At 43.2% G+C, this 22104-nt stretch overlaps 1 protein-coding gene across 1 annotated transcript; it reads right to left on the reverse strand.

The window, feature by feature from the left end:
- Window positions 1-1786: 1786 nt before the first annotated feature.
- KLK7 (kallikrein related peptidase 7) lies at window positions 1787-11346 on the reverse strand. The gene is made up of 6 exons (XM_072607729.1): window positions 11266-11346; window positions 9916-10066; window positions 8642-8798; window positions 7417-7670; window positions 6021-6157; window positions 1787-2042 (listed from the first exon to the last, which is right to left on the reverse strand). Exons 2-6 carry the CDS (start codon window positions 9992-9994, stop codon window positions 1893-1895), a joined length of 777 nt encoding a protein of 258 aa, XP_072463830.1. The 5' UTR covers window positions 9995-10066; window positions 11266-11346; the 3' UTR covers window positions 1787-1892.
- Between the last annotated feature and the right edge of the window lie 10758 nt (window positions 11347-22104).

Genomic DNA, 22104 nt, shown 5'->3' on the forward strand with positions numbered 1-22104 from the left:
GATTTTGTTTTCCTGGGTCCAGACTTATGATTTCATTCTAATGGAGTATTCTCAGTGAGGAAACTGAGGCAGAGTAGGGGCTCAAGTGTGACTGATAGTTTGAAGTAGTCACTAAAGGCCCTGAGAGTTTAAATGATTTACTGAGTATTTCACATCCAGCATATATCATCAGTGGGACCTCAACCCAAGTCCTTCTGACTGGTTCCCATTTCTCTATCCACTATACCAGCGATTGTCAGAATATGCTCAGGGCACCCTTGAGGGTTCTTGAGGTCAAAACTATTTTTTTATCATACTAAGACATTTTAATTTCTAATGAATGTTGCTAACTAGCCTTTCTTGGTGAGTCCCCAATAATTTTTAAGAATGTAAAGTGTTTGGAGGACAAAAGGTCTGAGAACAGCTGCATGATCCACTGCCTCCGAGGGGACATAGAACAATGTTAAGGAGACATATGGGGAACATGGGAGCAATTTGACAAGGATGTGGTGATATGGTTGTTGCTGCTGCTGCTGTTTTCTTGGTACTGGGTCTGTGCCATCATTGACATAAAGTGCTCCCATGAGGAATTCCCTCTTGCAGGTCCTGTTTGGCAACCTGCTGCCTTTGAGAGTCATCTGGAGCACAGAGACAGCAGGTGACCTGCCAACTGTCACATAGGCTGTGTGTCCAACTCTAATTTTGATCACAGACTCTTTCTTGGCTGGGAGGGGGATATAAGGGATTCTCTCTTAAGATCACCCCCCTCTTCAATGCCTGATCTGTGGCACAGGGGGGTCTAAAGTCCTCACTGGCTTTACTTGCAGAAAGAGGATTTCAGTGTGTCCTACCAAGATGGAGGGGACCAGAATTCAAACTGATGACAGGTTGTGAGTCTATTGTCCCAGGACCAGGCTAGCTGAATTCACAGAGGCTCATTACTGAGTTGACTGCAGGGATAGAAATCGAGGGGCTACAGCAACTTCCAAAGCCATCTGCCAAATAAGACAAGGATTTTAAATTGGCATCATATGGGCAGGGTGTGCCCACATTGATAACATCAGTGAAGCATTGCAATCAGATCTGGCTATGGAGAGGAAGGGAGGAGGGGCAGGGACATAAGTGGATAACAAGGGAATGGGTTTTTATGACATTGTTAGAGAGAGGTGAGGGAAATGTGAGCTAGAAATAGTTAAGCTATGCCCCTGAGATATGAGAAACCACCTTCCAACACCGCTTTGCAGAGGTCCTCGCCTGTGGGACACTGTAGACGCTGCTAGATTTTTGCATGCATTGTTTGGTTGATTTTTGTTCTTATTTTTTTCCCCTTTAAAAAATTTCTGTTATGTAGAATGACTTTCTGAGAGGAACATGTAGAAGACATGTGGGGGAAATTTTAGGTATCGCAAAACCAAAAGATTTCAAATTTCTGTTTTCCTAAAATGAGAATATAAAAATAAAGGTATGAGAAAACAGAACATTAGATTGTGGCAGGGTCCCCCAAAAGCCTCTGGAAGCATTGGTGAAGAGTGACTTCATGGTTTCTTCTGATAGGACCCTGGCCAATGTCTGAGTCACTCATTCTATTATAGGTCAATAATGCTTTCTACCTGGAGCCTCGGGAATATTTCCCAGGGACAGACACTCCTTTTTCTGCATCCTTCCATCCTTCCCCTCCCCTTAAGTCTTTCTCCTCTGGGGTTTCTGGCCCCCAGTCTGCCTGTCTTTAACTTTTACCCCAGTCCTAAATTCCAGGGTGTCTCTCCTTTCTCAAGGCAAAGGCAAAAGATGTGTATGTAAATACAGACAGGGTTGTAAATATCACATTTATTGGAAGTTCTGCCCCCAGGTACCCTTCCTCCCACCAACACACACACACACACACACACACACACACACACACACACACACACTCAACTCCTCATGGTTCTCTGGATCCAGGGAATAAATTTGCAAACTTCAGTGTAGACACCAGGGTCATTGGGCTGGCCACAAGGGAAGGTTCCCCAGGACACCAGGCCTTGCAAGACTCCACCACACACCAAAGGTCCCCCAGAGTCACCCTAGGGAGAGAGCGAGAGACAGGAAAGTTCACTCTAAGTTTCATAGAAAATATCTTTTGGCCTTTAGTAGACCCAAGGATCCCAAATCCCAGTTCCAAGAGCCCAGTGCCTAATCCTGTTTAATCAATTTCCTTTGTCTTTATCAGCCACAAAGGAAATAGTTCCATAGGATTCAGTTGCAGGGCATGGTAAGAGGTATCAGCCATGGGAAATAACCCTCCCTATATTTGAATATAGTATACATTGTCCCTTGAGGTCCAATACCTGGTAGTGGACAAGGACTTCCCCCTTCACTGTCTTATCTGGTGAGGAGAATGCCAGACTTGCTAGTGACCTTGTACAATTCCTTTTCCCTCAGTTAGCCTCCCTATAAAATTGGAGGACTAAATGATCCCTAAGGTCACTTCCAATTTTGAATAATAATGGCAAATCACCTTTCTCTAGTGCTTTGAAGTTTAGAAAGTGCTTTCTTTTCTGTATTCCTGGGAGATGAATAGTGAAAGTCCTGTTATGTCAACCTTCCTAAGATTCTGGCATCAACTGACTTTTCCAAAATCAGAACATTAATAAATGTGCATGCTGGGACTCCTATTCAGGGCCTCTCCACTATAACTAACTGCTTCTGAACTCTAGATTCAAGAGGGACTCAGGGCAGGAGACATAGAAAAAAAGGGGAGTTAGAGATAGATAAAAAGAAAAAGAGAGAGATAGAGGAAGAGACAGGGAAGTGGGAGGTGAAGACAGAGATAAAGACAAGACATTAGACATTACACAGAGTCAGATATAGAGCTGGGCAGAGACAGACTATAGATTATACATACAGGTTTGTAGCCTGGGAGTTATCTCTGACTTTGAATCTCCATGATCCTTCAGCCTCTACCTCCAAACAATCCTGATGTTATCTCCTCCATACCTCTTCCATCTGGGTCTTCTCTCCATCCTTACTGCCATCACCCTAGTTCAAACCCCAATTCCTTCCTGCCAGGATTATTATAAATAACCTGTTCATTGCTTTCCATCTTAAATGTAGTAACCTCCCCTCCCTAATGCATCCACTAAACCAGTGGTGTCCAACTTGAAAAGAATCGGGACCACTGTGGAGTCACACTTAGAGAGCTACATTTAAGCATTATCTATGTTCTATTTTATTGTGTTAAATATTGCCCAATTAAATTTTCATTGGGTTCAGGACTCACCCTGGAGTGTTAAAAGTGCCTAGGACACCTCCATTCTAAATCAGTCTGTGATTTAGACACAGACACTGCCTATGATTTAGATTCTTCCAACAGTACCATTCTGACCATGGCACTCCTCCCTCACAAATCTTCTGTAGCTCCCCATTCTCTAGTGAATGGAGTTTTAATCTCTTAATTGGGTTACTCAATGCCTTCTATGATCTAGCATTAATCTACCTGCTGAGGCTTATCTCACACAACCTCCTTCACATATGCTATCAAGAGGCAACTAGAAGGCAAAGTGGAAAGAATGCAGGACCTGGAATCAGGAAAACCTGAATTCAAATCTGGTCTCAGACACTTACTGGCTGTGTGACCTTGGGCAAGCCACTTAACTTCTTTCTGTCTCAGTTTTCTCTGCTGTAACATGGTGATAATAATAGCACTCCTTTCCAGGATTATTGTGAAGATCAAGTGAAATAATATTTGTAGTGTTTTGGCAACCTTAATGAGTCCTGTAAATACTAGGAATTATTATTTTACCTTCTTGTCAAACATTTTATTAGCCTCCCTCAGTCAACCCCAAAGAATCCCTGTGTTCTCCTGACTCCTACTTTTGACCACAATAGCCCCATTCTTGGCTATGCTCTCCACCAGGACAGATGCTTGGAATCTGGCTCTCAATATATTGTAAGCCCCCAGGGAACAGGATCTCACCAGCTGACATTTACAAGGTAGGGGGACCATTGCTCATACAAAAGCTGACTGAAATTTAACAGGTTATAGGGCAAGAGGAGGTTATTCCCCAATAGTTCAAGGATGCCTCCATTGTCCATCTCCATAAAGGTAAAAGAAATCGATTGTTCTGACAATCACAGGAAGGTCTCTCTCTTAGTCACTGCTGGCAAGATTCTTGCCAGAGTCCTTAAACATAAAGGGTGAGAATGTGCATCTAAGGGAAAAATTCCAGGGGTCTAAGCTGACCCAAGCTCAATATGTACCATTTGTGCAACAAGGCAGCCATAAAAAGCTAGGACTAAATCTTCCTCTCTAAGAATGTCTCTAGCCTTACTTCCCTGGCTTTTAGTTTTGCCCCCTGAAGCCAAGTAGAATAAATCTAACCAGATCCATTCTTCCTAATTTTGCAAAAACAGTCTATTTTTTTCAACAATTAGCTTTCCCAGATCTTTCAAGTGATCGTCAATGATGTATTATCTAATTCTCTTGTCAATCTCATTATCCTCCCCAATCCACACTTTGTCTACATCTTTACTGGAATGGGATATGTAGAGGGCTCCAGATGTGACCAGAGAAGGGCATAGTTGAATGATTACCAACCTTGATCTGAACACCAAGCCTTTCTTCACAAAGCCTAGGCAAGCTTTGGCTTTTAGGAATGCCCTGTGCACAACTGAGTTTGTGGCCAACTCAGACTCCTGAATTTTGCCCCGAGATGTACATCCTCACTCTTAGGGTGATTTTTAAAAAACCCAGCTATCATAGTTTTACTGTATCCCTGGTATACATTTGCCTAAATCAATTAAGGCTATTGTTCCAGCAAGTTGATCCAGTCTGGATCCTGACTCTGTCATCCAATATCTTAGGCACTCCCTTCAATCTTCCTATCAACTATATATTTGACAAACATGACTTTTCCCAAATCACTGATTTAAAACACACACACACACACACACACACACACACACACACACACATTTAATGACCCTGAACCCAATCCCTTAAAGATCTCCTTCCAAGCTGACCTCATTCCAAACACTTTGCATCAGTCATTCAACCAGTACTAGATACACCTAGCTATACTATCTAGACCACATCTCCAGTTTCTTATCACCCTTCCTCATACGATATCCCCAGAACTGAACACAATACTCCATATGCCATTTGACTAGAGTAGATTACTAAGATATCTCATTCTTGACCTTTCCCTTTTGTTCATGCAAACACACTTGTGGCTCGTATTCAGGTCTCAGTTCCCTAATGCCTCAATTTGGTTCACGTGAATCACTCACCAATGATGCTTTCCCATCTTAAATTTGGGAAATTGACTTTTTACACCCAAATTTGTGACTTTACATTTATCCTTTTCAGATATCATTTGGATAGATTTGGCCCTATGCTCTAGACCATCCAATTCTTTCCATACTCTGTTATCCATCCTGATACCTATTCCTCCCATCTTCTTATCATCTGAAAATGCAATAAGCCTGCCATCTCTGGCTTCATCCAAGTCACTGACAAAAAGAGTTAGCATTTACAGATGGTATTAAAGTTTGCAAAACTCTTTACATATATTATCACTTTCAAGTCTCACAACAATCCTGGGTAGTATATTATCCCCATTTTACAGAGGAGGAAGCTGAGACAAGTAAAGGTGAAGCAAGTTTCCCCTCCCTCACAGGTCACACAACTAGACTGGATTTGAATTCAAGTCTTCCTGACTATAGATCTAGCATTGTATCTACTGTGTCACCCAGCTGCCTATAAGTATTGAAGAGTGGAAAGTCAAGAATAGATCTCTAGGGCCCTCCAGGGAGGCAGGGAGAGAGAAAGAGAGAGAAAGAGACAAAGACAGAGAGACAGAGAAAAGAAGAACTAGAAGAAGAAGGATGAAGAAAGAAGAAAAGAGAAGAAAAAGGAAGAGAGAAAGGGAGAGAAAGGAAGGTAAAAGAGGAGAGGGAGATAGATGACAAAGAGTAAGAAAAGAGAAAAAAGAGAGAGGGAAAAGAAAGAGGAGAGAGAAGGGAAAGGAGGGAGTGGTGAGGGAGGAAGAGGAGAGACTTACATTGCATGCATTGGTTTTAGAGTTTGGGATACCAGCACACAGCATGGATTGTTTCAATAGGTCCTTATAAATCTTCTTGCAGTCCGAAGTGGAAATGAGGTTCACATTTGTACACTGGAGTACATCTGGATATGTTGCTGTTGGGGGTAGGAAGAGCGGTAAAATCCTCAGTCATCCAGCAGAAAATAGGATGCATGAAGACTCAAGGAAGCATGTGGGGGAGGAAGGCAATGCATAGATGCTCCAATTCCATGAGCCTAGTAGTTAGGGGCTGGAGATGCCTAATACCTAGGTCTCTAATGCAGATGGGAGTGAGGATAGACACTACTTCCCCTAAGGGAAAATATGGGTTCCCCGGAGAAAGTGAGTTTGGGGAGTGAAGGTTAAGATTTTATCCCTGAGAGTCAGAGAAAGATGGATACAAAGCGCAGCTGCCCGAGTACCCAGAAAATAGGCTCTGATGGCCCTGAATGCCCATCCTCTGCCAGGAAAATAGACTTGAGGAGCTAAAGGCTCAGGCGCTAAAGGGCAGGGAGCAGATAGACAGGATCTCACATTCGGTTCTCCAGGGAGAAGGGTTGGACTGGGGGCAGAGAGGGGGCAGGAGGTCCAAATTCCTGAAAAAATGTGGTATTTCAGGGCTGGAAGTCTAGACTCTCAGGGCTTAAGCAGATATGGGCATTGGATTCTTGGGCCCTTGCAAAGTGTTATGGAACCCAGGGCACATGTACCAATGTGTTTTTTTTTTTTCCTTAGCTCTTAGCAGAGTAAGATTGAGTGTTGAACAATAATTTGAGACTTAAAAGGACAAACAACTCAGTCACCAAGTGATAAGGGATAAGGTGATGGACCATATTCCTGGGCTTCTGGGGGCCATAGGAGGATAAGAGTGGACAACTAAATGGTTGATAGGAAGGACCTGGACCCTTGGATCCCAGAAGTCTTGAGAGTGGGGTTAAAAATAAAGAGGTTGTAGGTGACCTCTGACCTTCCTTCCAGCTCTTTGATCTTTAGGCTATGTGGCCACTTAGGTGCCTGTGAATTCTCAGATCCTTGGATATTTTGATTCCATGATATACCTGAGGATCTCTGATGACTGGGTCCTTCAGAACTAGAGAAAAAGAGTGTTAGATATCTGGGTCCTTGGGACCTGGGGTAGGTGAATTCTCAGGTTCCTAAAGGCTGGTAAGGACATTGGATCCTGGGGACTGGGAAAAATTTGGATATCTGGGTCCCTGGAGGCTGAAGGATGCCTGTGTCTCTAAGGTTAGAGAGGTTAGATGCTTGGGTCCCTGGGGCTGGGATAGGTAGATTCCTGCATCTCTGAGAGTTGGAAAGATAAGATGCCTGGGGCCCTGGGGGCTGAATAGGAGGGTACCCAGTGGTTCAGACTTACACTGTGGGCTGGTGGTGGTGCCCCAGCCAGAGACAGTGCAGGAGGTGCCTGGTGAGGCACATTTGGAGGGTAGAGTGATAGGTTTGACGTTGGTCCCAAGCCTGGCTGGTCTCTGTAGCTTTATCAGCATGAGGTCATTGACATGGGTGGTGGTAGAGTATTGAGGATGTCGGTATGACCTGGTAGCCTGGATCACTTGGGAGCCTCTCTCTTTCGCCTTCAGATTATGTCTGCCCAAGTGCACATTGTACGAACTGGGGAGTTAAAGAGACTGTTAAAAATGCATCGAACCTGAAAGCAATAGCAAGAGATTCATGAGGACAGAGAGAGAGAAAGCAGACCATCAGAGCAGGAGACTGGGTTGGATCTTCTAATCCTGTCCATTTCTAGTTGGGTGGTCTTGGACAGGGGCAGTTAGGTGGTGCCATAGTGTATAGAGTCACTGGGCTTGGAATCAAGATGATTCATCTTCCTGAGTTCAAATCTGGTCTCAGCTACTTCCTAGTGTGTTATCCTGGATAAGACACTTCACTCTGTTTGCCTCAGTTTCCTATCTGTAAAATGATTTAGAGAAGGAACCAACCCCTCCCATATCTCTGCCAAGAGAACCCCAAATAGGGCCACAGAGAGTCAGACACGACTGAACAACAAAAGGCTCACTTCCCCTATCTGAGTCTCCTTTTCTTTATCAATAATACTACTGATAAGAAGTACCAACAATAACAAAGATAATAATCCCTTAGTTTTCCCTGAACTCATTCATTATCTTATTTGATCCACCCAATCCAGCCAGGTTGGTAGTAGAAGTATTATTATGCCCATAATGGGAAACTGAGAAGAGGCCAAAGTCCAACCCAAGCCTGCAGGCTTTAAACCCATGATTCTATTCACTACACAGTGGATTCTACCAGAACCAGAACCAGAACAGAGAATGACAGACACAGCTACAGACAGAGAAGACAGGCACATAAAGAAAGAGAGACTGAAGCAGAGAAAGGAAGGGGAAGAAAGACAGAGACAGACACAAATAAAGACAGGCAGAGAGAGAGAAGTCGGGACTCAGAGACACAGATCTAGTCAGAGACCAAAGAACACATGGAGACAGAGAGACAAAAAGAAAAATGATGGACAAAGACATGAAAGATAGAGACCAAAAGAGAGAGACTGAGCAAAGACAAGACAGAAAAGAGAAGCCCCTTTCCCACGGCATCCCTCACCCACTTACTTCATCATGCAGTGGGCAGCTGTAAGCACCCAGTTCCTAGCCACAAGCACTCCACCACAGTGCAGCTGATTTCCACTGAACAGGGCCACCTGCCAGGGGTGGGAGCCCCGGTCACAATCCTTCCCTTCAATGATCTTCTCTCCTTCCCTCTCAGTCTCTGCAAGAAGAATGGGGATAAGGGAAGGGAAGAGGAAGGAAGAAGAGGGAGGGGGCAAGAGAGGAAGGGAGAGGATCTCAGGACCTTGGAGAGGTTGAAGAGCATCAGGAGATCCACATACAGACAGAAGCTGATACAGAGACAAGTAGAGAAATGGGGGGGGGGGTTGCAGGAGGAGCCTCAAGGATCTTGGGATGAGGGAAGACATCCTGACCTAGGCATATGGAATATCAAGGCAGGAGAATGAAAACTAAGAAGAAAAAGAGAGATAGATGGGGCATAAAGACAGATATATAGACAGACCAAAGGAGGGGGGCATCTCAAGAACACAGAGGTGGGGGGGTGATTGAGAGGCAAAAGTGAAAGATGGTTCACAGACACACATAGGAATAGAAAAGGAGAATGGTCTTGGATATGGGGTCAAAGGCTGGGACAATGGAGGGTAGTTTGGCTTTGTTATAAAATGTCAGAGGGAAAAAACAGACAGAGACAGACTTGGAATTGTAGAGGAAAGAAGCTTCAGGGATGACGAGATGGAGAATCACTAACCTGGAATATTGGGAACGAGGAAAGTGTTGTATGATCAGGAGACAAAACAGAAAAAAAATAGGATAGAGCCTTCAATAAAGAGAAGGAAAGGAAGGAAGGAAGGAAGGAAGGAAGGAAGGAAGGAAGGAAGGAAGGAAGGAAGGAAGGAAAGAAAGAAAGAAGGCATGAGACCTCAGAGTTGCTGAAATATAGGGAAATGGCCTCAACCTTAGGGATGACATGTAAAGAAACAGAGTCTAATAGTGAGTTGCCCTCAACGATTGGGTGGAGGGGGGAAAGGGCTTGACCTGGAGCAATGGATATGGGAAAGGTTAGAGAGGCTTGAGAGGAGAAACAGAGGCTGAGAGACTGAGGATCCATGAAGATAAAGCAGAAAGAGGCATGCACAGAAAGTTGGGAGTCACTCAGAGAACAAATGTAGGTCAAGAAGAGAATAGGGGAGAGGCTCACATGAAGGGGGAAGGATCAGTTTTAGAGGATCATGATGGGAGGGTGCATTCTGGAAGAGGTCAAAAGAAGTTATGGGCGTAGGAGGTGAAAAGACTGTGGAGTCCACTCCTGCCCTTACCCTCCACTCTCCCCTGGGTCCAAGTGCCAGCTGCCAGCAGCAGCAGCTGTAGCACCCAAAGGCAGCACACCCGAGCCATGTCAATGTCTTCTTGTGAGATTCTATCTCCCAGCTGGCTCACTCCCTTAGAGAGACTTCTCTACTGGAATGCCTAGACAGAATCAGACATAAGTGGGCATTAGCCTGCTGACTTACACATCCTTGGAGATCTAGGAATCTGAGCCCTTCTTGACCATGCCTCAGAGACCTAAGTGTCTCGTTTGCCACCCACTCCATCCGACTTTAGGGATACATGTCCTTATACCAAAGCCTGCCTCTTCAGGTCCTCAGTGATAGGTTTTTATAGCTTCCTAGATTCAGAGTTAGAACAACCATTTGGTCCAGTCTCACAAATGAGGCTAAGTGACTTACTTTGTTACAAAGTTGAACCCTGAGTCACTTACTCCACATCCAGTCTTTTTTTCCCACTGTACCTGGCTGTGCCCTCAGCCCCTTCTGGCACAGGAATCGAGTGTCAGGAGCCCGCAGCTCCTGTTCAGCCTCAGAGATCTAGATATCCTGTGCTCTCTCACCCATCTGGTAACCTATATCTACCATAACTTTGGAGGAAAAGTGATGGTGAATTGGAAATAAGGCTAAGTAGGGTCATTAGTGGTTGAATGGGGGAGGGAGGAGGTACAGAAGAGGAATTGTCTCTAGAAAAATGGGGAAACAAGTTCACTTGACAGATTCAAGTGAAGGATTCTGCTGTCTTCAGCCTGGAATGTGAACCTGGCAGGTGGATGAGGGAGAGTGTCTGGGAAGGAGAGCGGAGCGCCAGGGGACGGAGGCTCTTTCAAATTCGGGTAGGAGACATAGACGAGGACCTCAAGCAAAGCTTGAAGAAATAAGTGTAGGGGCTGCGGGCCTCCGCAGCTGGAGACGCAGAGCAAAGGGGGCTGCAGGGGCGAGGGCGAGTGGACTGGGAGATTGAGGATACAGAGAAATTAGAGTCCCCGGGCATTTTAGGACTGATAGCAGGTGTAATATGCCCGGGTACCCTGGAGGCAGTTGGAACCTCAAACTACTGGATCTTTGAGAGGGACACCAGGGACCCTGTGCGGGTGGGAGGAGGGAGTGCCTGGGGAGAGTCTGGAAGGAGGATAGTTGGAAACCCAAGCGCAGCCAGGCTCCTGAATCCTCAAGGGAAGTGGAGGAAGGGAGGCATTGATGTTTGGAAGTCGGGAAAGCCTGGACAGGTGGGGCAAGTGAGTGCTGAGCTCTTGGGTGCCTTGGGACCTGACTCAGGGCTCCTATTCTAGGGTAGGTGAAGAAAGGTGACGTTAGGTCAGGGGAGGACGCCGGTCTCACCTCAGGCAGGGGCTCAGAGCAAGGTGCGCGGTGAGGGCGGGCTCTCCTCCAACCGCGACCGTCAGTCGGATCCACAGCGACCTGATCCGAAGAAGCTCCGGTCTCTTATACTGGCCCCTGCCCCACCCGTCTCCCCGCCTTCTCTTCTCGTCCTGGCCCTACGCTCAGCTCCCAGAGGCACGGGCGGCGCCCAGCTCTCTGACACCCACTCCATTTGTTCCCTGTCCAGTCCCCCGGAGACCCCGGACTGGCCAAGATAAACAACAAAGGTTCGATGCGTGGGGTCTGGGTCGGGCTGGCTCATCCCTGCCGCCTCCCTCCCGCCCAGATTCGACTAGCTCTGGGAGGTTTCCTAGGATAAAGAATCGAGAGGTGGGGAGTGCGGAGGGAGGGGGGAGGATTAGTTGAATTGAAGGGGACCGGAGTCTCTTAGGCATCCGCCCATCTATGTGACATGGTCTGTGCCACCCCCCGCCCCCGCCGTGGGGCCAAGCACCCAACAATCCCCTTCAGCGTCCGGACGCCAGCTTGGCTCTAACCCTAACCTTTGTTTACCACTGTCCCCTTGGCGAATCAGCCCGCTGAAACCCAGGAGTCCTTTAAGAAGCACGTTTTATCAACTCATAAAAAAATTACATAAAATTTCAAGGAAAACCAAGACTACTCAAATACAGTTACGCTTTCTTTTTTTTAACCAAATGAATCTCAAGTTAAGAACTCCTGAGCGAGAGAGTGGTAGGTTGTGAGGGACTCCCCCTAGAACTGAGAATATTTTTAGCCTCTCCAGAGAAGCGGGGTCTCCCCATCCCTAACTGGACTCTCTCTCCCAATCCCATTCAAGTCTAGTGACATGAAATGAAATCTGGTTCTATGTTCAAATCCTCGCTGTTACTATCTGTATGACCTAGAGGAATCACGTAACGTCCCTGGGTCTGAGTTTCCTCATCTGTAAAATGAGAGGGTTGAACTAGACTGTCTTTGAGGTCTCTCCCAGCTTCAGATCCCATGAAATAGTGGTTGTCATCTCCCTGAATGCTTCCCCTCCACTTTCTCTATCTAAATTCTTCCAGGGTGAAGAGAAATAGTGCATACATATGATAAAGTGGAGGGGGGAGGGGACATTGACTCTGGAGTCAAAGGATATATGGATGGATGGATGGATGGATGGATGGATGGATGGATGGATGGATGGATGGATGGATGGATACGTCAGTTATTACTCATCTTGCCCACTTCTCAGGTGTGTTGTAAAGAAGATTTTTTTTTGGGGGGGGGGAATACAGGTTGGATGAAATGGTCTTTGAGATTCTTTTAAATTTCGAAGAAATTTTATGACGATGAAAGAATGATCCTTCTCCACGCCACAGATTCCAATGAAAAGATCTTAGCCAACAAACTGTGTTCAAATCCTGCTTCTGACTCTTAATATGTCTGACTTGGGGTAAATCTCCTAAGTACCCTGGACTTAAGTTTCTTCCTCTGTAAAATCAAGGGGTTAGACTAGGTGACTTCTGAAGACTCTTTCAGCTTATAGAAGGATCAGACCTTCCAGATTTGGATTCTAAGACCTTGATGCCAGTGGAGCCCCTATTACTAGCACTGATCAAAACCTTGACTTCATGAAATCAGGGACCTTCTAGTTGCTTATCTTGGTATCTCAAGCACTTAGCACAGTACCTGGCATACAGAAAGTGATTAATAAAGGTTTGTTTACTGTCTGATCCCAATCCTAACCCTAACTTTGAGTCCAACTTCAGCCTGTGGGACTAAATTGCTATGGCCCTAACCTTGCCACACCCTTCCTCCATTCTTCTCACTTTGCCAATCAAGGGTACTCAAACCAAAACCCCCATCTCAGACTTCAGTCCAGACCTACACTTTCATAATTCAACAAATGACCATTAATCATCCTACTATGTGTCAGGCATTTTCTAAGTGCTGGAGATACAAAGAAAAAGGGGGCCACCAACTCCTCTCCTCAAGTATCTACATTCCAATGAGGAGACAGCATGCAAACCATTGTGAATGTACAGGATATTGAGAGAGTGCAACTGGAGAGGAAGGGAGTGATCTGAGGGTCTGTGACTACCCAGTGTAAGCTTGGAATGTCTCTACCACTGAGGAGGCAACTCGCCTATCTATCCTGTTTCTGACAGCAACAGGTTCCAATCAGCACAATTCTGTTTGTTGTTTTGTGACCCATTATAGCTCTGTCATCTAGGAGTTTAACCAGACTTTATTGAACTCATTGATCTTTTCCTCTTACTTCAAGATGAGTAAATGATGTGACATGACAGCCAGGAAAAAAAAAATTTGTGTCGAAAGGAGAAGAGAATGAAGAAGCAATCATTCTGTTTTAATCAGTCCTGGACAGACAGAACATGGAGTACTGTTTTCAGATCTGCACACCACTGGTTTGGGAGTACATTAATAAGCTGGAGAACGTCCAGAGGAGGACCACCAGAAGTCCATGCTTCTGAGGGTCAGCTGATGAAACTAGGAGTGTTTGGCTTGGGCAAGAGAAGGCTCCTGTTTGCTGGAGAGCTATCTTCAAATATCAGCAGGGCAGACAGGTGCAAATAAGAGGCTGGTTTTTGTGTGCTTACCCCCCGCCACCCCCTGCCCAGGGCAGAACTAAGTCCCATTAGAAAGAAGGGGAGGAGAAGTTATAGGAAGGCTGAAATTCACAGGATGACTAGAAAAGCTTTGAAAGCTACTCTATAGTATAAGAGGGCTGCTTCATAGGGTAGTGAGCTCCCTGTTGCAGATGTAGGGGATATTGTAGAGAAGACTCCTCAGGTGCCAAATGACAGGTGAGAATCCTTCTGGTTCTCAGGTTTTGGGATTTGGGAACAATGGAAGGGCATTTCCTTCAGCCCTATGACTACAAAGTAAAAACCCTGCCCATTTCTAAAACTTGAGTCCAAGGAGCAGGGAACAGGAGATGGAAGGAACTTCAGGGGTAACTGGTCTGACCTTCATTGTACCACTGAGAAAAATGGTAGCCAAGGAGGATAAGTGACTTGTATTCACACTGGTAAGAAACTTCAGAAATGAAATTCAAACCCAAGTCCTCTGACTCTAGAACCTGTGCTCTATCTATATCCCCAAACTCAGTCCCTAACTTATGCTAGATTGAGGTGAGCATGTATGTCATTCATTATGAAGGAGATTCAGGCAGAAGATGGGATTTGTGGTAGCAGAAAGGCACAGGGTGATGGTTTGATGCAATGAGAGGATGATTTAACTTGAAGACCAGAAGATCTAAAAGAAATCTATATGGTGCCATAGTGCATAGAACACCAGCACTAGAATGAGGAAGACTCCTTTTCCTAAATTCCTAATCCAGCCTCAGGCACTTATTAACTGTGATGCTGGGCAAGTCACTTTACCCTCTTTGCCTCAGTTTCCTCATCTGTATAATAAGCTGGAGAAGGAAATGGCACTCCGGGATCTTTGCCAACAAAACTCCAAATGGAGTCATGGAGAGTTGGACATGACTGAATAACAACTCGAAAATCTGGATTCTACCTGCAATCCTTCTTTGCTTGATAACTCCAGTTAATGCTCTTCTCTCTTTGTTTCACTTTCCTCTCTGTCCAATCTGAGTAGATCTCAATCTTTTTTGTGTCATGAACCCATTGGGCAGCTGAGTGAAGCTTACAGACTCCCTTCTCAGAATAATGTTTTTAATGATTAAGATAAATATCGTGAGACCATAAAGAAAATAAAGATATACATTATATAATAGATCTATATAATATATGTAATAGGATATGTGTATGTGTATATGTGCATGTATATACATGTGTTATACACACATATACATATATACATGTACATAAACATATATTTATATCTAACTCTCTCTATAGAGAGACAGATATATATATATAGGTATAGATAGATAGATAGATAGATAGATAGATAGATAGATGATAGATAGATAGATAGATAGATGATAGATAGATAGATAGATAGATAGATGATAGATAGATATATGATAGATAGATAGATAGATAGATGATAGATAGATAGATAGATAGATAGATGATAGATAGATATATGATAGATAGATAGATATATGATAGATAGATAGATAGACAGATAGATAGATAGATAGATAGATAGATAGATAGATAGATAGATAGATAGATAGATGATAGATAGATATATGGTAGATAGATAGATATATGATAGATAGATAGATAGATGATAGATAGATAGATAGACGATAGATAAAATTTCCTATCCAAATTCACAAACCCCCTGAAGTCTATCAAGGGGTCTTTGGAGTCCAAGTTAAGGGCTCCTAGAGTAGATTAAAGTCTCTTTCAGTACTGGGATCTGTAAGCTTCTGTCTCCTCCCTCCTAAGAAAGGAATAATAATGTTTGTGCTACTAACCCCTCAGGATTGTAAAACACCCTCGGGACAGGGAGAGGCATCCTAGTCTTTTCTTCACAAAGAAGCGTGAAATGAAAATCTCTCTTCTGATTTTTACTGGGTCAGCTCATTCCACACTGACTGTATGTGCTTGTGCAAAACATAGAATTCCAAGACTGGGGCTATTTCCTTTTGTCCAGGTTTCGCCAGCATCTGGCAGGTGTCTGGCACAGAGTAGGTGCTTAAGGGAACATGACTTGACTGAAAGCTTATAAACCTTCAAGAAGTGCTAGAAAAATAGAAGGAAAGATTTAATTGCTTTGGCTTCCAGAGTTACCTCCAACCTAACCTATTTGGGTTGTTTTTCAGTTCTTCTTAGAGGAGTCTTAGATTTAGAACTGGGAAAAAAAACAACTCTGGAGTCATGGGGTGCCTCCCTCTTATCATATAGATGGGGAAGCAGAGACCCAAGTAGCATAAGTAATTTGTCCATGGTTACACAGGTTGTAAATTGCCAAAGGTGAGAGTTGAACCCAGAATCTCTGACTCTTCATTTTCGCTATTCAGAATTCAGACTTGGGTACTTGGCTAATTTTTTTTTTTTTGTCTTCTTGGCTTTGACATCTTATCTTGGTCCCTAGCCCTGCCCTACCCTTCATCCCGTCTCCCACAAACTTGTCCAGATTCCAAATGGTGCCTGAAGCATCAATTGCAAGGTAAACTCTTGTCATTTTTACCTTGACAACATGTCTGTTCTATGTCCCTTTCTTTTCAGTCATAGCCACCCCACCTTTGCACAAACTCTCACCACTTTTCTCTCAGACTATTACAATAATTGCACCACCTTGATGTTACCTTGTACTCCTAACTCTCATTTACCCAACAGATCCAATCTGTTGCCAAGTCCTATCATTTCTACCTTCCTAATGTCTCTCCTATATGACCCCTTCTCTCCTCTGACCCAGCAACCTTCATCCCCTAACCCCTGAACTATTCCTTCACCAATCTCTCCTTCCACCATTCCATTCTCAGCTGTCAAAGTGATCTTACTAATGAATGAATCTTACCATGTCACCCTCCTACTAAAGAAACTCCAGTGGTTCCTTATGACCTCCAGGACCAAAGAGTCAAACCTCTGGCTGTTGAAACCCTTCATAGACTGGTGCCTTCTTACCTCCCCAGTTTCCTTATACTTCATTCCCCATCAACGTACTCTTCTACCTAGAGACACTGCCCTCCTTGCTACCCTGGAACAAGACACTGTATTCCTCAGCTCTGGGCATTTTCTCTGGCTTGTCCCCTGTGCCTGGAATGGTCTTCCTATTACTTCTGTCTCTCAGTTTCTTTGGCTTTCTTCAAGATTCAATCTAAGGGGCATCTAGGTGGCAAAGTAGATAGAACTCCAGGCCTATAGTCAGGAGGAACTGAGTTCAAATCTGGTATTTGATACTTACCAGCTGTGAGATGCTGGGTAAGTCATTTAACCCCAATTGCTTAAAAAAAATTCAGTCCAAATCCTACCTTCTTCAGGAGGTCTTTCCCCTTTCCCCACCCTTTCCCTTGGTCCCTGCCCAGTAAGATTATACTTTATCTATACTATATATGTTTTTACACGTATATAGGTATTTATATGTTGTTTCCCCCATTCAAATACAAGCTCCTTGAGGGCAGCAATAGTGTTTTTCCTTTTCTTTATATTCCCAATTCTTAGTACAGTGACTGTCATGTATGAAGGTCTTAGTAAGTGCTTGTTGACTGACTTTTGTCTCTCTCATTCCTGGGACACATTCCCACCCCACCCCCTACTCCCTTAAAAATGATTAAATGAGATAACATGTGTAAAGCGCCTTGCAAAGCAAACCTTAAAGCGTGATATAAATGTCAGCTATTGTTCTTATTATCCACCCATCTTTGACTGTCGAAATCCTTTTCTTCCTTCTTGGATTAGCTAAAAAGCTGCCTCCTCCGGGAAGACTCCCCTGACCTCCTTTCCCAGATGTCTTGAGGTCTGGATTCTTTGTTAGAGGTATTTTGCCATCTTTGAATCCCTGTGCTCCAGTCCCTGCTGGGGAGGGGGATGGAGAGGACCTGGAGGAGTTAGGAAGAGCCTGATCCTCTCACTGGGGCAGGTTGCTCTCAAGACTGAAGTGGATTCCACACGATCCCAAAGTTGTGGCACCATAATGGGAAAATATTTTCTCTTCAACTTCCTAGGGTCTCAGGTCTTTATGCAAAATTGTAAAGCAATATACTCCTGGCTTCCCTGGGCTTCACACTTTAACAGTGAAGTGTGCCATGGGCATAAATAAGTAGAATATAAGGGAAACTGTTTCAAGAGTAGCGGAGAAATACAGATAAAATGCTCTAGCTTTTCACAGAGCAAGGGGGAAATCCTGAGAGGGCTTCATGAAGGAGGCATCTGAGCTGAGACCCAATGGAAGAGAGGAACATCCTTTTACGTATCTGCATATCATGCCTTTACTAGACTGTAATGGGTGGAGTAGAAAAGTGTTGATTCCTGCTTTCTATTTAAATTATTTTAATTATTATTTCTCTTGTAAAGCTAAATTCTTGTAAAACCACACCCCTGAGAATCAGGATGTGTCTGGGAGTAGCAGATGAGCCAGATGTAGCAAGACGGTACAGTGGAAAAGGCATCCAAGGTGCCATATTCAAATCCTGACTCTGTTATTTGCCATAATTATGACCTGGGGAAGACCTTCCTCTTTTAGGCCTAAAGCTAGTTGGTCTCTAAGGTATTATCCAGGTCTGAAAGCTATGGTATGGAAATGTGAGAACTAGGCCAATGAAGGAGAAAGTTTAGGGATATCTTTTTTTTGGTGAAGTAGGATCACATATGAAGAAGATGGGCACAGAGGTACCTAAACCTGTGATTTCATCTTCATCATCCTCATATACAACATTTATTGTGAAAACTTCTTTGACCTTTGGGAGTGTTGCTTCAACACTCCCAATGCAAAGGCCTTCAAATTGTTTCATGGAGACACAAAAAAGAAGAATGTTCTTGGGTCATACCTTGCTGCATCTGATACTATAATTCAAAAATGCAACGTGGTGCAATGTAAATAAAAATTAATTTGAAGTTGAAAGACCTGGGATTGACTTCTAGCTATTGTATAGCTTACGTAGTTAGCTGTGTACAACCCAAAATTAACCACTTTACTTCTTGGGCCACAATTACATCATCTCTAAAATAAAAGAGCCTCTGATCCCTTGAACCCCCTGATTCTATGGACCTGATAGCCTCCAAAGCCCATAATCCTATACTTATGAGCTGTATGACCATGGCCAAGTTGTGTCATGTTTCCAAGCGTCATTTTTATTTCTCATGTGATTTGCACTACTTCCTCCCTCAAAGGGCTGTTCTGAGTAAACTGGTTGGTGAAAATTAAAACAAAGGGGGAGTATGTTGCTGTGGTTAGTGGGGTGATCTAGGAGTCAAGAAGACCTGGATACAAGAACTACCTCTGACATGTTATTTGTGCAACCCTGGGCAAATCACTTAATCTCTCAGTTATTCCTCCATGTCTAGAAAGCTCTCTCTCCTCTTCTTTGGCTCCTGGTTTCCCTGACTTCCTTTAAATCCTAACTCAAACTCTACCGTCTACCAGAAGCTTTTCTTAATCACCACTAATTCTAGTTCCTTCCCTTGATTATTTCCAATTTATCCTGTTGTACATTTTACTTGTCTTTCCCTATTGGACTGTGAGTTCCTCAAGGGCAGGAAATATCTTTTGTGTTTCTTTGTATCCCTACCCCTTAGCAAGTTCCTAACACATAGTAATGGGCTATGTCTATTTACTTCATTATTTGTATATATAGTCATACATACAAATGATAAAGGATACATGCAAATGTCAATCAAAAAGCAATTATTAAACACCTACTATTTGATACACACTGTGCTAAGAGTGAGGCATAAGAGAAAAGCAAAAGATATTGCTTTTCAAACAAAACCAATGCAACCAAAATTAGGAGGAAAGCAGAGAACTGGGGAAAAAATTTTGTAAAAGTATCTCTGATAAAGGTCTCATTTCTCATATATAGAGAGAACTGAGTCAGATTTACAAGAATACACATCATTCCCTAACTGAAAAATGGTAAAAAGATATGAACAGGAAATTTTCAGATGAAGAAATCAAATCTATCTATAGTCATTGAAAAAAATTCTCTAAATCACTATTGATAAGAGAAACGCAAATTAAAACACCTCTGTGGTACCACCCCATGCCTATTAGAGTGGCTAGTATGACAAAAAAGGGAACTGATAAATGTTAGAGAAGATGTGGGAAAATTGTTATACTAATGCATTGTTGGTGGAATTGTGAACTGATCTAACCATTCTGGAGAGCGGTTTGGAACATGCCCAAAGAGCTATAAAATTGTGTATACCTTTGGATCCAGCAATTGCACTACTAGGTCTGTTTCTCAAAGAGATCTTTTTAAAGGAGGGGAAAGGATTCATCTGTACAAAAATATTTCTAGCAGCTCTTTTTGTGGTGGCTAAGAATTGTAAATCGAGAAGATGCCCACCAATTGGGGAATGACTGAACAAACTGTGGTATATTAATGTAATGGAATATTATTTTGCTATGAAAAATGACAAGCAAGAGGATTTCAGAAAAACCTGGAGACACTTACATGCAGTTATGCAAATGAATTGATTAGAACTAGGAGAATACTGTACATAGCAACAGCAACATTGTGTGATGAAGAATTGTGAATGACTTAGCAATTCTCAGAAATACAATGATCCGAGACAATACTAAAGGACTCATGATGAAACATGCTGTCTACCTCTAGAGAAGGAACCAATCTTATCCAAATATAAACTGAAGCATGCTATATTTTTACTTTCTTTTTTTGTTCTAGTCTTCTTATACAAAATGAATAAAATGGAAATGTTTTACATGATTCCACATGCATAACATATATTGGATTGTTTACCATCTTGAGGAGATGACAGAGGAAGGAGGGAGGGATAGAATTTGGAACTCAAAACTTCAAAAAAAAAATCTTAAAAAACATTTTAACATGTCATTGGGGAAAAACTATTTTTTCTTTTTTAATTTAATTATTTTAGCTTTCAACATTCATTTCCACAAGATTTTGAGTTCCCAGTTTTCTCCCCATCTCTCCTCTCCCTCTTCCCAAGACACTGTGCATTCTGAATACCCCTTCTCCCAACCGGCCCTCCCTTCTATCACACCCCTCCTTTCCCTTATCCCCATTTTCTCTCTTTTCTTGTAGGGCAAAATAGATTTCTATACCCCATTCCCTGTGTTTCTTATTTCCCAGTTGCTTGCAAAAACTATTCTCAACATTCTTTCCTAAAATTTTGATTTCCAACTTTTCTCCCTTCCTCCCTCCCCACACATCAACTAATATTTTTAAAAAACATACTGCTCTCAAGGAACTCACAATCTAATGGAAGAGGAAGCATGCAAACAATTATGTACAAACAAGTTATATAGAGGATAAATTGGAAATAGTCCACAGAGGAAAGAAACTAGAATTAATAGGGATTGAGAGAGGCCTCCAGTAGAAAGTGCTATTTTATCTGGGACTTGGAGGAAGTTAAGGAAGCCAGGAGGTGGAGATGTAGAGGAAGAGCATTCCAGGCATGGGGGACAGCCAGAGAAAATACCTGGAGCCAAGAGATGGGATGGTTTTGTTGGAGGAAGAGTAAGAAAGTCAGTCTCCATGAATCAAAGAGTAGGTGGGGTGATGTGATGTATAAAAAGACTGGAAAGGTAAAAGACTGCAATATAATGTATAAGAAGACTGAAAAGGGCTGATTATGCAGAACTTTGGATGCCAAACAGAAGATTCTGTATTTGATCCTGGAAATGGTAGGGAGCTAGAAGAGACCCCAAGTAGGAGATGGGGAGAGGGAATAGGAGAGGAGAGAGTGACATAGTGAAAGCGCAATTTGGGAAAATAACCTTGGCCACTAAGTGAAGGATGGACTGGAGTAGGAAAAGATCAATAGATGAGATGTGAGGAGATGAGAGTTCATGTCAGAGTTATGGTAGTATCAGAAGAGAAAAGGGAGGAAAGAGGGGTATTTGAGAAATGTCGCAAAGGTGAAATTCATGGGCAGAGGCTACAGATTGGAAATTTGGGGTGAAAGATAGTGAGACGTCAAGGATGACACCATCATTCCAAGTCCAAGGGATAAAGGAGATGATAATGTCCTTGGCAGTGGTTGGGATGTTTGGAAATAGGGAGGGCTCAGGAGGAAAGATGATGAGTGTGTGTGTGTATACATACATATACATGTTCATACACATGTGTATATATGTACAAATATGTATATATTTTCACATGTATGTTATAAATGTCATTCTCAGGAAGCATAATTGAGTATCCCTAGAATCTTGACTCATCACTCTCTAAAGGAGATTGTCTACTACCTTCAAAGCATCAGGAGA

The sequence above is a fragment of the Notamacropus eugenii genome, chromosome 5, assembly GCF_028372415.1.
Source record: "Notamacropus eugenii isolate mMacEug1 chromosome 5, mMacEug1.pri_v2, whole genome shotgun sequence".
Lineage (NCBI taxonomy): Eukaryota > Metazoa > Chordata > Mammalia > Diprotodontia > Macropodidae > Notamacropus > Notamacropus eugenii.